Source organism: Pelodiscus sinensis, chromosome 1 (assembly GCF_052426305.1).
Source record: "Pelodiscus sinensis isolate ZL-2025 chromosome 1, ASM5242630v1, whole genome shotgun sequence".
NCBI lineage: Eukaryota > Metazoa > Chordata > Testudines > Trionychidae > Pelodiscus > Pelodiscus sinensis.
In genome coordinates, this window is record NC_143052.1 from 214,661,514 (window position 1) to 214,678,779 (window position 17,266).

The following is a 17,266-nucleotide window of genomic DNA, read 5'->3' on the forward strand; positions in this document are numbered from 1 at the left end:
AGACAATGAATCAGTGAAATATATTTCTGGGCAATTTCCTGACTCTATTAGGTGCATAATTGTGTGGTCTGAATAAAATAGCTGTATTTTATAATAATCTTGTTTTGCTTTCCATATATGTTGTCTCTTAAGAGTTGTCACTTGGAAGATTCAAAAGCATAACATAAGAATGATGTTGTTAAACTTGCATTGCTCCTATACATGAAATGTTCTCAGTGCTATTGTGCATAAATAAAAGGTAACTGATTACTTTCCTAATTCAGAAGCTTCTTTTTTCCAGTTTCCTAGTGTTAATTATGGCAAAAAAAAATTAATATAATGTATTTAGGATTATAAAAGGTTAGTAAAAAAGGACTTTAAAAAAATATTTAGCAAGAACATTTGATTCACAAATGAATTAAACTGTGTCTTAAACCTGTGAATTTGATTAAATAAGCATCTAAAGCATTATTTTGGGATGTTCAGTTCACTTTACCATGACACTTTCTCTTCAAATGCTCTTTGTTAAAGTTAACTCATAACTTATAAAATGAAAAGCACCATTTATAAGTCTGAGCACTAGACTGCTGAGATGCACATCACACGTATGGCTAGACATTGTTATATAGACTAATAGTTATGGATTGTCTAGATTTCCTTATTAATGTAACCTTTAGTTGTATTTGCATTTTTTTTTCAAAATAAATCTTCAGTCACTAATAGCTCAGCAATAACAATTTTCTGATGTCCACAAAACTTTGGAAATTAGAATGAAGTCTTAAAATCCGAACTACCCTTTCAGCTTGCAGTAGTGTTCCAGATCAGGTATTTTGGCATTCGTTATGTCAGTTCAGCTTTAACCTTAACCTGGAATTTCTCAAGTTTTGTCATGTTAAATACAGATTCATAGATTTTGTTTGTTTTTGTTTTTTTAAGGCCAGAAAGGACCATTATGATCATCTGGCCTGTGTTATGCAGGAGATAGAATATCACTGGGTGATTCCTGCATCAAGGAATCTCATATGCTTTAGCTCAGTCAGAAATTCTTTTTAGGAAGACATCTAGTCTTGATTTAAATACTTCACATGACAGAGAATCCATCAAGTTCAACCTTTTTGCTTTCTATTTCTTTTCCTGTGTATGTGTGTGCACACATGCCTGTGGGTGGGGAAGGAGGGACAGGCGAAGACTTATTTTGCTCTGTTTTATTTAAGGTTAGTTTTAATGGAAACTTTCCCTCTTGGGGTGCAAGGATTGTTAGATTTCCCCCTTTTTTACTTTTGTTTCTTCATTTTCTCAAAAGCGCACACACACACATATTTATTTCAAAGACAATAGATAATTTCCCTTTGGAACCAGTCATTGCTTGAGTTGATCAGAGGAGATACTGGAGTTAGACACACCATGCTTTCCCATTAGTGGTGGATGTATAAACTCTTTCAGTTGTGTTTTATTATCAGTTTGTTGCCAAGGAAGTTATACAGTCATCACAGTGACTTCAGAGCATAATGACATAGGTTAAAATAAATAATTAAGCAGGAGGCTCTTATTTAAGAGAAATCCGGTCATAGCTTGCAGCCTGTCATCATCAGGCTGTGATCTAGTCACATGTTGGCTGCATAGGGTTAACAGGGTTTATATTTGGTGCACATCTCACAGAAGAAAACATAGATACTATGAGAAATTATTTAATAGGCCGTTCTCTTCCCTTTGAATCCATGTTGGATTGAAGTCTTGGTGGCCATTGTGCTGTTGGGAGGATATTCTTTCAAATGAAATTTAAAACTGAACTGCTTATCATTGAACATAATTAATCTTTGTATGCAATGTTGTTATAGCCATGTTGGTCCGATGATATCAGAGAGACAAGGTGGGAGAGGGACAATATCTTTTGTTGATGAGAGAAACAAGCTTTTGACTCACACAGAACTCTTCTTTAGGCCATTCATACACACCTTGTCTCTATAATGAATGTTTGGTATTTTTCACAAGACCTGTGGGTGTTAATTTTGACTGTCAAAACATTCTACCTCTTTACTTGGAGGGTATTCTTCACTTTCTACTATGCATAGTTGAATAATTGATATTTTGCCTCTGTGGCAACTGAATTTAGAGGTGGACTGATTTCTTATGTACTATAGAATTTTTAAGCACTTTGAGATTCTTCTTGATGACGAGCGCTATATATATATTCATGTATAATGTATATTTATGGTAGTAATAGAAACTGAGAAACATCTCTAAGGCGAGTATATTGAAATTATATATTTTCTTTTTATCTGAAAATTTTCCCTTGTAGGAAAGTCTCTTTTTAATATATTGGTATTTGTTCTTTCTGGATTTAGTTAAATGAAGCCGTTTATACCAAGCACTTCTTACATTTAGATACCTTCATTTTACACTTATTTTAAAATTTAAATTAAGATGTAGCAAGCTTTTAAAAATAATTAGAAAAGTTAATTTTGTGACACAAATTGATCTCTGGGTAGTGACAAAGAGTGCCTTCAGATTCTGGCACTAATTTTCAGGTGAGGTTTTTGTCTCTTGTTTTTCCTCTCAGTTTCCATTACAAAAAGAGGTGCAAAAGCCCCGTCTTCCCCTTCCAAAGCAACCCGACGTTCAATGCAATCTCCTCAGAAGTCTGCTCCAGTACCAACACAATGTGGCAAGAAACCAGGTCGAGACAACCCCCCTGGACAACCTACAGTTTCTAAGAAGGGAAAGTCTCCTAAAAACATTCCTATGACAAAAAACATCTCTACTGAAAATCTCAAAACAAGGAAAAAAAGTTTAAAACCTGGAAGAAAGGTTAGTTACAGTTGTTGCTTTACTTTTAAACATGCTGTTTATAATTCAGTGTACACGCTGTTTAGAATTCTGATGCTGTTTTTCCTTCAAGCATTTAAGGCTTGTCTCCACTTGATATTTATCAGAATAGGTGTTCTGGAAATCTTATTTTGGGATAAGCCGCCAGTGGACACTCATATTCTAGAATAATGGATCTTTTTTCTGAATTATTTTAAATTGTTGTAGTTGTGGTAGTATTAAAAAAAATCCAAAATGGATATTTCATTAAATCTCTAAATTTAGACAAGCCCTTAGATTTAATTATTTTCTTACTGAAATAAATGTTTACATTTTCATAATATTTGCCTTCCACTAAGCCTTGGTTTTTAACACAGCCTAAAGTATAATTTTAGACTGGAAAACTTCAAAATGAACATTTTCTGAAATTCCATAAAAGGATATTACTGCTACATTGTGGAACATATTGCTTAAGTTACTGTATATGTGACTTAAAATTCACCCTCTCCATCAAACAGTATAAATATAAAGCACTGCTGACTTTTGTAAAATGACTCTTCAGTTCTAATTAACGTAAATTTCAGTCTCAGCATTGTTTGAACAGGGTTTCTGCTTATATAGGATGATGTTTAGTTTGTATTAATGTCTTCCATTTTAGGAAAAACAAAAGGAAAAAATATGTAGCACCTTAAAGACTGGCAAGATAGTTTATTAGGTGATGAGCTTTCATGGGGCAGACCCACTTCTTCAGATCATATTCTGAAAGTGAATTGGCATGACCATATATAACAAAGGAATACAGTTAAGAAAGTAAACATATGATGAACTAACAAATCAGATATTAGACACATTTTAGGCACACACTTTATGCAAAGAATATTTTAATCATCTTAAAAAATATTATACACACATGGTAATTGAAACATGACAGGTATTATCAAAAGAGAGATGGAACAAGTAAAATGTCTCACTGACTACACTAGGAGTGCCACACTCAGCTTGGGAGATGCATAGTGAATATCATAAAGCCTGCACATCTTAAAACAGACATCAAATACAGGAAAAAAAGGGATAGAGAATAAGACAGAGAATATCTTATTGCCCTTATATAAATCAGTGGTACGCCCACATCTTGAATACTGCATTCAGATGTGGTCTCCTCATCTCAAAAAAGATATACCGACATTAGAAAAGGTTCAGAAAAGGGCAACTAAAATGATTAGAGGTTTGGAAAGGGCCCCATATGAGGAGAGATTAAAGAGTCTAGGACTGGTTCAACTTGGAAAAGAGGAGATTAAGGGGGGATGTGATAAGGTATACAAAATCATGAGTGGTGTGGAGAAAGTGAATAAGGAAAAGTTATTTATTTGTTCCCATAATATAAGAACTAGGGGCCACCAACTGAAATTAATGGGCAACAGGTTTAAAACAAATAAAAGGAAGTTCTTCTTCACACAGCACACTGTCAACCTGTGGAACTCCTTGCCTGAGGAAGTTGTGAAGGCTAGAACTATAACAGGGTGTAAGAGACCTAGATAAATTCATGGAAGTTAATTCCATTAATGTCTATTAGCCAGAATGGGTAAGGAATAGTGTCCTTAGCCTCTGTTTGTTAGATGGTGGAGATGGATGGCAGGAGAGAGGTCGCTTGATCAATACCTATTCGGTTCACTCCCTCGGGGGCACCTGGCATTGGCCATTATTGGCAGACAGGATACTGGGCTAGATGGACCTTTGGTCTGACCCAGTATGGTCATTCTTATGCTCTTACGTTCTTATGCTCTTAGCAAAATGCCTTATTCTTAAAGGCCATTAGAGTAGGGATGTTAGATAGCAGAAAATAGAATAGTTGACTAACCACATGAATTCTTAGCAGTTAGTCGACTAGTCTGTAGTCCCGGGGGCAGTGCTAGCAGCTAGTGCAATCTGGCTCCACTCCTAAGGAGTCCCTTTCCACCCCGCACTGCTGCCTCTTAAGCCGATTTCCCCCAGTACTGTCTCTTGCTCCCTTCCGTCTTGCTGCCTCTGATGCATTCCCCCCCTGCTTGCTGTTTCTGTAAGTTGTAAAGTAGATTAACCGATAAGCCTGTGCTAATTGGTTAATCGTCTAGTTGACTAGTCATTCACATCCCTACATTATAGTATATGCTTAAGGCTAGTTCAGACTGATTAAGCCAGGGGTGGCCAACCTGCAGTTCTTCAGAAGTTAATATGGTACCTTACATAGGTACCAAATCCAGGATTGGAGCTACAGGTGCCAACTTTCTACTGGGCTGGAGGGTGCTCACTGTTCAACCTCCAGCTCTGTCCTAGGTTCTGTCCCCCTCTACCCTTTCCCTCTAGGATCCTGCCACTTCCTACCTTCTCCACTGAGACTGTCACACCCATATTTCCCCCCTCTAGTGTCCCCCACTGAGAAAAAGCTGATCCCAGTGGTCAGGAGGAAAAGGAGGAGGAGGCACTGACCATTGGGGCTGCCAGCGGACGGGATGTGCTGAGTGGTGGTGGGGAGATGATCAGGTGATATAGAACTGTGGCTCTTTGGCAATGTGCACTGATAAATTATGGCTCCTTCTCAGGTTTAAGTTGGCCACCCCTGGATTAAGCCTTTCATGAGTTATTTTCATGGTAGTTTGAAAATATATAGTTAAAGAGGTTAGTCTTTGATCAGTACATTGGAATTTCTTTGAATTTCCAAATACTTCTCAGGTGAAGAAACAGTCCTTTATGTTGCAATATTTTTGTTTTCAACATGGTTCACTGTTTATCATTATGTAATATTCAGCATTTCTTCCTGTACAATAGAAAATAAGCTTATGTTGCGTGTAATGTCTTTATCCAGACTCTTCCCAGTAAGAGGGAATAACATTTAATGCAAAATTCCCCTACATGTATTTTGACACTGCCATCTTTTTCTCCCAATTTTCAATATATAGGGTTTGTTACTTTAAGTTCTAATCTGAAAGAAAACATTTGTCCCATTATGTCTGTTTTTATGTATTACTTTTTAAAAGTGTGCTTTAATTTAGCAACGCAAGTAACCAGACTACTGTCAAAACAGACAGACCATATATTTCAGAATTTCAAATGTACAGGCTGTATCTTAGTCCTTAATGAGGATGCACAGAGTAGCCAATCAGTATAGTCAGTTGTTGAAAAGGTTTGTCCCCCCCCATGTCTCCCACATGAATGTTCATAATATGCTCATGCAATATTTGATATTCCTTCCTAATCATCTGTAAAAATTTCCACTTTTGTAATCTTCCTTTTTGTGTTTAAGCTTATCGAAGATTTAATGCCAAGCAGGTCTCTTGCCATATTTGCTGTTCTTTCTGCACATTGGGATGGTTTGTTCCTAAGTCCTCAATAATCTTTTCTTAAAGTACAGACAACTCTGCTGGACTCCTTTCTGCCTCCTATTAACCTCCTTAAGGGATCCTGTTTATCAGATCCCTGGGGAAGTCAGCATCTGTTTTTCTTAAGTCCCAGGTCTGTACTCTGCTACTCTCCTTTTTCCTCAAATGAGAAAGCAAATAAAGTTCCCCATATCTATTATTTTTAACACAGTCTCACAATTTTGACAGCCTGACGCCTGTTTCTATTAACAGTCTCATCTCTGTGCAGCGACTTACAGCTGTAGGGTGTACTTAGGGAAGAACAGTCTGCATTTGTGGAACAAGTGTAGTAGTAGCTGATAGTGAGCTTGTTCTCTTTCACCCTCCACCCATTGTCTCTGTAGGACTTCTCTGACCTTCACAGGCTCAAAGCTTTCAGCTGTCCTTGAGGGAGCAGTAAATCTCCCCATACTACCACATGCCCTCTCCCCCTAACTTCTTAGATGGCCTGGCTCTTAGAGCCACACGTCTAAATGGTTATAAAAATCAACTGCAGGTGCACAGAAAAGTTTAAGTGAACCTGAAAGTAGAAGGCAAGATACATTTAGCATGCTTTTTGTAATTTAGTATGAAAGTGAAATAGGATCATTAGTAACATTTCCACATAAAATTTACTGTTCTGCTACTTCAGATTACTTGCTCCTGCATGATAGTCCCCACCACAGCTGAAAGGATGAGGTAATTATGGTACTGAAACAAATCTTAGCTGAGGCTTTCTAAAATAAAAAGAAAATGTTACAAATGCAGTGCTATCAACTGTCATGCTACTGATTTGACATAAATTATTCCTTTTTCACATAAGTGACCTTTCATTATGCTTGCATTGTTTCTTGTTTCAGTGGCTTGTCTTGCATTTCCACTCACAATAATAGGGCTCTAGCCAGCATTCTATTGTGTTCTTCTTCGAGTGCTTGCTCATGTCCATTCTGATTAGGTGTACACGCGCCGCGTGCACGGATTCCGGAGCTTTTTTCCCTTAGCAGTATCCATAGGGCCAGCAGGGAGCCCCCTGGAGTGGCGCCGGTATACCGGTGCATATATACCCCTGCTGGCCCCTCCACCCCCTCAGTTCCTTCTTACCCCCCCCCCCCCCCCCACACGGTAGATGGAGCATGCTTTCAGGCTGTTAGCCTATCTCTTAGCAGCGGTATTCCTTATCTGTTGTATTATAGTTCTAGTTGAAGTTTTATCTAGTTAAGTAGTTGTTAAGTGCTGTAAATATTTAGTTAGATAGGGGAGCACAGCGGAACCCTCCCCGTGAGGGGAGGGCATGCCATGCCAGGGCTTTAAACCCTGTGCTTCCTGCTCCAAACCTATGCCCTGCGGAGATCCCCACTCTGACTGCCTAAAGTGTCTGGGTGAGGCCCATTGAGCTGAAAGCTGCTCTATCTGTAAGAGCTTTAAGCTCCGGACCAAGAAGGAGAGGGACTCCCGGCTAAAACTCCTACTAATGGAGTCGGCACTGCAGCCTCAGAGTGAGGAGCGGCCTCACTCTGTCCGCAGCGCACCGTCGGCGGCACCCGTGTCGGCCAAGCATCGTCCTGAGACCGACAAGGCACTGAGGCACAGATCGCAGTCCCCAGTGCCGAGGGCCTCCAAGAGCTCGAGGGGACACTCGGCAGAGAGGAGTGCCCAGAAGGTGCGCCCTAAGGAGAGGCAGCTTTCTTCTAAGGCCTCCAAAAAGAGGCGCAGCCCAGACAAGGGCAAGAGCCCGGGGCAGTCCGCGGGGATAGGAGAGGTCCGTCGTCCCTCCATCCCAGAAACCTTTGAAGCGGCCCGGGACCTCATCCAGATGGTCACGGACGAAGGAGAGGGCCCGGTGCTGCAGGAGCGGACCGCGCTGGCGTCGGCCTCAAGTGCCCCCCAGCAGGCTATGGCCGGGTCGTGGGACCCTCTGGGCGAAGGGCAGGCCTCGGCCCAGCAGCAGTTTTTCCCAGTTTCGGGAAGAGCACCGGAGCCGGGACGAACGCCGGCACCGACCCCGGGCCCCTTCCTGGCAGCACCGGCAGCGGCACCGGGAGCGAGTGCGCTTGTGGCGCCGGCGGCACCGGTGCAGGGACCGGTGCCGCAGATGGGCCCTTGGGCGGTGCAGGGCCCCGCACCGTACTTATACGCCGACCGCGGTGCCACAGCCAGCGCCCCGCACGGCACCTATGCTGATGCCTCTCCCGGCACTGATCTCTGCTCACACCATGGGAGCGCCAACCCAGCAGCAGACCGCGGTGCCGCAGCACGTGGCGGCACCGGCGGGTTACTTACCGGCCTATCAGATGCAGCTGGGCTCGGTACCGCTACAGCAAGGACCTCCACTTATGCCCCCACCGGCACCACGTGCGGTGCACAGGGGCAAGCCATCGGCCATGGCAGCACAGCGAAAGGTACAGGCTTCATCGGCCCCTCCCTGGTCGGCATCGAAGTACTCTTCGGAGTCTGAGGCCAAATCGGTGGCATCGGCCAGGTCATCATACAGGTCACGATCCCGTCATAGGTCTCGTTCATCGGTCAGATCATCTCACTGGGAACCAGTGGACCAGCAGCAGTGGCAGGGGCAACCTCAGTGGTCATTCTGGACGCCCTGGGCATACCACCAGGCCCAGGGGCCTCCCCCTACGGTGCCGGTGGCAGGGTCGTCCCGTAGGAGCAGCACCCCATCTGCCACCCCTTTGACAGCCCCTCCGCCTGGAGACAGCTCGTCCATGGTGGCGATGCCAAGACCTCTGGTAATCGGTCACGGGCAGGAGGCTATGTCCCAGCCGGGCTCAGTCTCTATGGACATCTTGGCCCAAGGGGAACCAGAGACACAGCTCGGTGAGGAGGAGGCAGTCCCCTCAAGAGAGTTCTCGTCATCTTCGCCGGACGAGGCCCTGGCCGACCCCGCGCCCCAGCCCCTGTCAATGGACTCCAGGGCGCACCAGGAGCCGCTCCGAAGGCTGGCGGTCAACCTTGCGGTCCAGCACGAGGAGGTACACGAGGACCAAGATCCTATGGTGGACATCATAGTGGCAGCGGGCCCTGGCCGAGTGGCGCTCCCACTGAATAAAACGGTGGACAAACTGTTGAAAACTCTGTGGCAGACGCCGGCCTCCATTGCCCCGACCCAAAAGGGGGTCGAGAGAAGGTACTACGTACCCCAAGCAGGGCACGAGCATCTTTTTAACCACCCGGCACCGAGATCCATAGTGGTACAGGCCGCAGGGCAGAAGGAGCGCCAAGGGCCTCCAGGTCCTACACCGAAGGCGAAGGAGCCCAAGAAATTGGACCTGCTTGGCTGGAAGGCCTACGCCACGGGGGGCCTCCAGCTACGTATAGCTAACCAGCAACTAATGCTGGGGTGTTATGCCTTTAACACGTGGGCATCAATGCAGAAATTTTCCAGCCAGCTTCCCCCTGAATCCCGCCAGGAATTCGGGGCCCTGACGGAAGAGGGAAAGGCAGTGGCGTGTACCTCTCTCCAGGCGGCCTTGGACGCGGCTGATTCGGCAGCCCGCACTATGGCCACGGGGGTGGTCATGAGGCGCAGTGCGTGGTTGCAGGTGTCTGGGATCCCGCCCGAGGTGCAGACCACAATTCAGGACCTACCTTTTGAGGGGCCGGGCTTGTTTTCAGAGCAGACTGATTCCAAGCTTCATAGCTTGAAGGACTTAAGAGCGACGTTGAAGTCGCTAGGGATACATACCCCGGCACCTCAGAGGCGCTCCTTCCAGGCTAGACCCTATCCCAGACGGGGGCAAAACAATGATAGGGGTCGCAGGAGGGGCTGCAACAATAGCCGCCCTGACCTCTTTAGAGGTAGGCGTAGGGGCCCTCAGTCAGACTCCGAGAGAGGCTCAGGACCGTCACCCAGTCACCAAACTAAGCCCTCATTTTGAAGGTACGCCAGAGAGCAGAGTATCAGTCGCACCTACCTGCCCACTCTTTGGGGACCGTCTTTCCCTCTTTTACTAGGAATGGATAAAGATCACGTCGGACCGTTGTGTCCTAGACCTGGTAAAGCAGGGATATACTATCCCCTTCCTTTCCTGTCCTGCCTCCCACCCTCCCTCCCCTTCCCTCTTCAGGGACCCTTCTCACGAGACACTCCTTCGGCAGGAGGTGTCCAACCTGTTGACGCTAGGGGCCATAGAAAGAGTGCCCCCAGATGTGAAAGGAAAGGGTTTCTACTTTCGCTACTTCCTAGTACCCAAGGCGAAAGGGGGCATGCGCCCCATATTAGACCTCCGAAACCTGAACACCTTTATAAGGAAAGCAAAGTTCAGGATGGTGACACTAGCTTGCATCATCCCATAGCTCGGAAAGGGGGACTGGTACGCTGCTCTCGACTTGAAAGATGCGTACTTCCATATTTCAATTTTTCCAAGTCACAGAAAATTTCTACGGTTCGTGGTGGGACAGGACCACTTCCAGTTTAAGGTCCTCCCATTCGGACTGTGTACAGCCCCAAGAGTCTTTACCAAATGTGTGACAGTGGTAGCCGTGTTTCTGCCGTGGCACAGGGTCCAAGTGTTTCCATATCTGGACGATTGGCTCATAAGGGGCAAGTCTCCAGAACAGGTATTGGATCATGTCTCACGGGCCAGGGCTCTGTTCAAGAGCCTCGGCCTCCTCATAAATGATGCCAAATCATTGCTAGATCCCACGCAAGTCATAGACTTTGTGGGGGCCCATCTGGACTCGCCTTTGGGCAAGGCGTCTCTACTGAGAGACAGATTCATGGCTATTCACTCGCTGGTAGTGGGGCTGCAGGAGTTCCCAACTATGACGGTGAAGACCTGTATGAGGCTCCTAGGCCACATGGCGGCGTGCACTTACGTGGTCCAACACGCCAGGCTGCGCATGCGCCCGTTGCAGGGGTGGCTCAGGGTAGCGCACAACCTTTTGAGGTCGCCGCTAGATGCGGTAGTGGCTATTCCTCAGGACATTCTTCGTTCGCTGGACTGGTGGAAGGACAAGGGCACGGTGTGTGCGGGGGTCCGATTCACCAAAGCGTCCCCGTCAGTGCAGCTGGTCACGGACGCTTCGGACCTGGGATGGGGCGCTCACCTGGGCAACCTCAGGACGCAAGGTCAACAGAGGAGGTTCACCTCCATATAAATATCAAGGAACTGCGGGCAGTCAGGTTGGCCTGCAGGGCGTTCCTTCCCCACTTGCAGAACAGAGTGGTGGCGGTGCTGACAGACAACACCACGGCCATGTTTTATATCAACAAGCAGGGTGGGGCGCGTTCCTCTCCCCTGTGCCGGGAAGCCCTAGATCTATGGGAACTGTGTATAGCCTACAGTATTTACCTGGCGGCATCTCACCTTCCGGGAACCAGGAACGGGCTAGCAGACAGGCTCAGCCGTTGGATCCAGGCACACGAGTGGGTGCTAAGGTGGGACGTACTTCACGGGGTTTTCCAAAGGTGGAGGTCTCCCCGCCTGGACCTGTTTGTGACTCTGAGCAACGCCAAGTGCAGGGAGTACTGTTCGTACATGGGACACAGTCTGGGCTCTTGGGGCGATGCACTGCAGATCAGCTGGCCCAGGGGACTACTCTATGCCTTCCCCCCGTTCCCTCTGATCCACGACACACTCCTCAGAGTGCAGAGGTTCGGGGCCCAGATCATCCTGATAGCGCCAGTGTGGCCCGGCAGTACTGGTTAACCACCCTGCTGGATCTGACCGTGGAGGGCCCGCTCACGCTACCCCTCGTGCCGGATCTAATCACTCAGAGCTGTGAGGCCAGGGTAGCACTCCACCCGAGCCTACCATCTCTGCACCTAGCAGCGTGGCTCCTCAGTGGCTCTCAGTGACGGAGCAAGCCTGCTCCAGAGCAGTCCAGGAGGTCCTCCTAGAAAGTAGAAAGCCGTCCACTAGGGCCCTTTACGAGGCTAAGTGGAAGAGGTTTACCTCATGGCTGGAGGGCAGGACGCTCTCTCCGGGTGAAGGTGCGGTTCTGACTGTCTTGGAATTCCTTCTCCACCTGCGGAAACAGGGTCTAACCACAGCCTCCCTAAGGGTACACCTGGCGGCCATAGCGGCTTTCCACGCCGGGGGGGGGGGGGGAGGAGAGGAGAGGGCCAAAGGTCTATCTTTGCCAATCCCTTGGTTAAAAGATTTCTGAAGGGAATTGACAGAATGATGCCATATGAGAGACCTCCGGTCCCAACTTGGGATCTTAACCTGGTCCTGACTGCCCTTATGAAGCCCCCGTTCGAGCCTCTGGCTTCATGCTCTTTGAAGCACCGGTCCTATAAGGTAGCTTTCCTCGTGGCCATTACCTCGGCCATGAGGGTGTCAGAGCTTAGGGCTCTTATCTCAGAACCACCCTACATGGTGTTTTTTAAAGATAAGGTGAGGTTGCGTCCACACCAGGGGTTCCTTCCCAAGGATGTCTCGCACTTCCATATGTCCCAGGATATCTACCTGCCAGTGTTTTACCCCAAGCCACAGGCTTTGCACTGCCTGGATGTTAGGAGGGCATTGGCTTTTTATATAGATAGGACACGAGAGTTCCATAAGTCAACTCAATTGTTTATTTCAGTGGCGGAAAGAATGTGTGGGCAGCCAGTCTCGGCGCAGTGTATATCCTCGTGGATTACTTCCTGCATTCGATTGTGCTACGAGGGCGCGGGTAGATCACCGCCGCGCATAATGGCACATTCCACGAGAGCCCAGGCAACGTCGGCGACGTTCCTGGCCTGCGTGCCGATCTTGGAAATCTGCAGGGCAGCAACCTGGTCTTCGGTGCACACTTTTGCGGAGCATTATGCAATTATGCAATTGGCCAGGGAGGATGCTGCCATCGGGAGGGCAGTTCTGTGCTCTACAGAATGATAATGGAGTAGTTAGTCACCTTCCGACCCCACCTCCGGAGGGGGGACACAGCTAGGGACTCACCTAATCAGAATGGATATGAGCAAGCACTCGAAGAAGAAGAAGAGGTTACTTACCTCGTAACTGTAGTTCTTTGAGATGTGTTGCTCATGTCCATTCTGCATCCCACCCACCTCCCCGTGTCGGAAGGAGCCGGCAAGAAGGAACTGAGGGGGTGGAGGGGCCAGCAGGGGTATATATGCACTGGTATACCAGCGCCACTCCAGGGGGCTCCCTGCTGGCCCTATGGATACTGCCAATGGAAAAAAGCTCCGGAATCCGTGCACATGGTGCGCGTACACCTAATCAGAATGGACATGAGCAACACATCTCAGAGAATACAGTTACGAGGTAAGTAACCTCTTCTTTTCCTACAGTACCTTAGCCTTAAGGAGGCTGTCTGCTGGAGCTGCCTGAAAGCCCAATCAGCCTATTCAGAGACTTGATCAGTTCAGGGCATGAAGCAGAGGAGAGTAAACCAACACATAATTTCCAGCTCAGGTAGATGTTCTTGATCTAACTCTGGTTGAGGTAGTACATGAACATATAGAAGTGTAGCCATAGCAATATCCATCCCAAGTACCTTCCTTAAGGTTCTAGATGAGATCATACTTGGCAGTTATGCTTTTATTTTTAGTATGCTAGTTCAATGAAACCTAGCATGGATATATTTATCAAAGCTGGAAATTACACCAGTGTAAACATACCCAGAGATGACTTGATCTGTGTTCCAAAGTCATAAAGTCTGTCTTGTTATAGATTAATACCCTGAGTGGGTTAATGTTTCTAGAACTTCTTCATGGAGAAGGAGCTGAGTTTCACTGCAGTAGGTGGAAAGCTGAAGGTGTGTGTTCTTTACCTCAATAGCGAATGGTGACTGATGGTGCATAGTTTGTTTATGAATGAAAATTGTTTAAGAAAAGGTCATTACTGATTTTGTGTTCGGGGTTTTTTTTCAACAGAAAAAAATCTTGCCAGTGAAATCTCCTCCTGCACCTTCTCCTCTGCTTACTTCTGAAGCAGACAGTGGCAGTACACAGATACTTAAAGATGGAGTTGGCATTGTTGGTCCAACATCGCCAGTTATATCCACAGGTATAGGAGGAACTCTGAATGTATGAAATTACTCTCCCCTTTATAGAAAAAAAACAGTAAGATTGTTTTATGCTGCTACTATTCTAAAAAACCCAGGGGCGGTTGGTGCAGCTGGGGGCCACCTATAGCCCTGCCCCCTGTGCTGAGGCCCTGCCCCCCCATGCGGAGGGGAGGAGACAGGGCAGGGCAGCGCACCAAGCATGTCCTTTCAGGGAAGGGGGTGGGACAGCGTACACACAGCGCAGCTCCCGGAGCAGTGGGGAAGGAAGGAGGCAGGGAAGCATGTCTAGTGCTCTCCAGCCTCCCCAGAGCACCTGGGAGGGGCAGAGAGGCGAAGGGGTGCATGCGCATAGCACAGCTACCGGAGCACTGGGGGAGGAGACATGGTCGTGTGGTTCTAGCCTCTCTAGCCAGGAACACAGGGAGGGCAGGTGTTGGGGGCATGTGTTCTGGGGATGGACTGTGGGCGGGGCCAGGCTGGTGTTTTGGGAAGGCAGAGCTATCCCCCGCCTAAGCTACCGGACACCAATGAGAACACCTGCTGAAAATAAATTGTTTTGCTAACATCATCATATGAAAATATATTTTTATATTTCAGTTCTCCAAATGTACGTAGGTAAAACTGTTATTTGGTGCAATGTTCAATGGCAGGAAACACCAGAATATCAGGAATCTGATGTCTGGTTAGCAAGCGTTTTTTTTGTGTGTAAATCAGAAACTCCATAGCACTTTCAAAAGCTTTCCATCACCTGGGATACAATGGTAGATGAAGAAGAAAGGGCATGCTTTGTCTCACCTTACTTCTGTCCTATCCAGTAATAAAATGTACTGGAAATGACTGTTTCTAAAAGAACATCAGATACTACTGTTATACTCCAGAGAGTATGGAAATAGAGAAGAAGATGTGATTGTCGCATAGTTTTTCACTGGAAAAAACAAAATCCAGGAGAAATAGGCCAGGTTAAAACAAGAACTCATTTAAAATGGAAAGGCAATGAACTATATTATAAAGTGGTCCTGGAAAAGGAGTCAACTAGTTAGAGCTAAACAGCCCTCTAAGCAGTCTTGTTGTACCAATAAAAGCAAGCAGGATCTTATGAGGGAGAAAAGGCAAAAAGCCACATTTATTGTAAAGATAATAATAAAAAAATAAAGAAAAGATAGAAGCAAACAATGTTGTTTAACTACTTAACCCTTATACATATAAACATTCATTCATCCATTCATTCAGGTTCTGTGTATTTGTTATAGTTACCAGCCTGGAAGTTGCTTGTGACAGAATACTGGCCAGGTATTCTGTACACAAGTGATGGTAGTGGGGAGCGAAGTCCTGATCAGATGCGCATCTGAAGCTCCTGGTAGGCTGGCAGCAGAACCTTGGCCTCTGATTCCATAGTTTTTTAGTCCAGTTCTTATAGGAATTTCTTCCTATTCCAGTCTCTGGAAATTGCTGCATCATGCTGATGTCTCCAGGGTGGCTGCCAGGTGCTCGTCAGTGATCTCATCGGGTGGACCTCCAGTACTTGGTTTTCTCCACTTGACACCTTTTGGTTGCACTGGCACCTGACGCCTTCTTCAGCCCTTTGTTGCTGTATTCTCAGGCTGGCACCTCTCAGAACCATTCACTCCTCATCCAAGCACACTCTCTTACATACATTCCTTAATTAATGTTTCCCATACAATATTTTTGTATAATAATAACTTTACATATATCAGAGTTGTAGTTACAAAAAGTTTCTGGGTGGTATTGCTTAAAACATTCTCTGAGTGCTGAATAAAGTTACAATGTTTTAAAGAGAACAGGCGTCAATTAAGTAACAATGCCCTTAGTCAATTGCAGGGCTTGGCTCCCATAGCAGAGTTAGTGGCTTGACAATGCATTGTTATAATGTATCTCTGCAATGTCAATTTCAAGCAGCCCCTTGCACAAGCTTGAGCATGCCCTGGGGCACAGAGGGGGGGCTGTTTCTGGCTACATAGGATTATATTCTTAACAGTTCTAAGTTACACGACCTAATACATTATATTCTAAAGGGGCAATAATAATAATAATAAATCTAAACATTTAACAATCTTAACAAATAATAAGAATAAGAATTAATAATAAATCTAAACACTTTTAAGTTGTGGGGAACAAATTATGGGGAGTCACTTCCATTTGGGGGAATCACATTTTTAATACATTGATATGTTATCCCTACAGTCTCTTTATTATACTGTAATGGGACAGTTCGTAAATTGTCAGCTGTTTGGTCATCATCAAATCCTGGGACCTGCTAAAGTACCCAAAAACAGTGTGGAAAAGTTTACCATGTTTTTAATTGTTTTGCCATTTTAAGCTATTTTTACAAAGAAACTGTCCCACTGCTTTGCTTTCTCTGCGTACTTGCAGCTATCCCGTCCTTTACTGCTAGACAGCGTTGGAGCAGAATAGGCAATGGTTTCATATTAAAACAATTCTTTCAAGTTTACAAACATTATTGATGCCAAATAAGAGTTTAATATTTTACAGAGTTTCTAATTCTCTCCACATCCAAAAATGTGCCTCCCACCGCTTCTTCTGTGAATCAGAAAAGAGACATGAATGCAGAGTTCAGGAACATTACAGTATTTTGCAAGTCTCAATAATTTGAAAAATCTAAGTTTCCTTTGTGCCCAAATAATACTGTAATCCATTAAAAAACAGGATTCTTGTATTTTATTTAATGCTTTAGTCTATTGCAACATCACCAAAGCATACCCTTATTAGACAACAATAAATTCTGGTCCCACTGAAATACATGGAAAAACATGTATTGAATTTAGCGGGGTCAGACTTTCACCCTGTATTCTGTTTTAGCCATAGAGTGTGATCCCCATAGTAGCTTTTGAGTTATTACAGGTGCCTGTCTTTTCTTGGATCATTGCTTGTTTTATTTTGTTTCTGGAAAAAGTGTCATCTTAAAACGAACTTGACTGTTGTTTAGTTAGACTTTAATTGTAACAGTAACACAGGACATTTTACAGTAATGCATTTTGTTAAGTAGAAGATAACCAAGATACATTTCGTGTTAATGTGGAGACAATACACCGAAGATGCCATTTTGAACATGTAGTGCAAAGGGAAATGCCTTGGAGTTGCTTTAAAACAGACTGGGA

At 45.5% G+C, this 17,266-nt stretch overlaps 1 protein-coding gene across 9 annotated transcripts in view; it reads left to right on the top strand.

The window, feature by feature from the left end:
* The window catches only part of SCML2 (Scm polycomb group protein like 2), a 139,882-nt gene that overhangs the window by 95,275 nt on the left and 27,341 nt on the right, over nucleotides 1–17,266 (top strand). For all 9 annotated transcript variants that reach the window (XM_075913888.2, XM_075913895.2, XM_006113370.4 and 6 more), the window contains 2 exons: nucleotides 2,540–2,787; nucleotides 13,996–14,128. In XM_075913888.2, coding sequence (XP_075770003.2) covers nucleotides 2,540–2,787; nucleotides 13,996–14,128 — 381 coding nt within the window. The remainder of the gene's footprint in view (nucleotides 1–2,539; nucleotides 2,788–13,995; nucleotides 14,129–17,266) is intronic.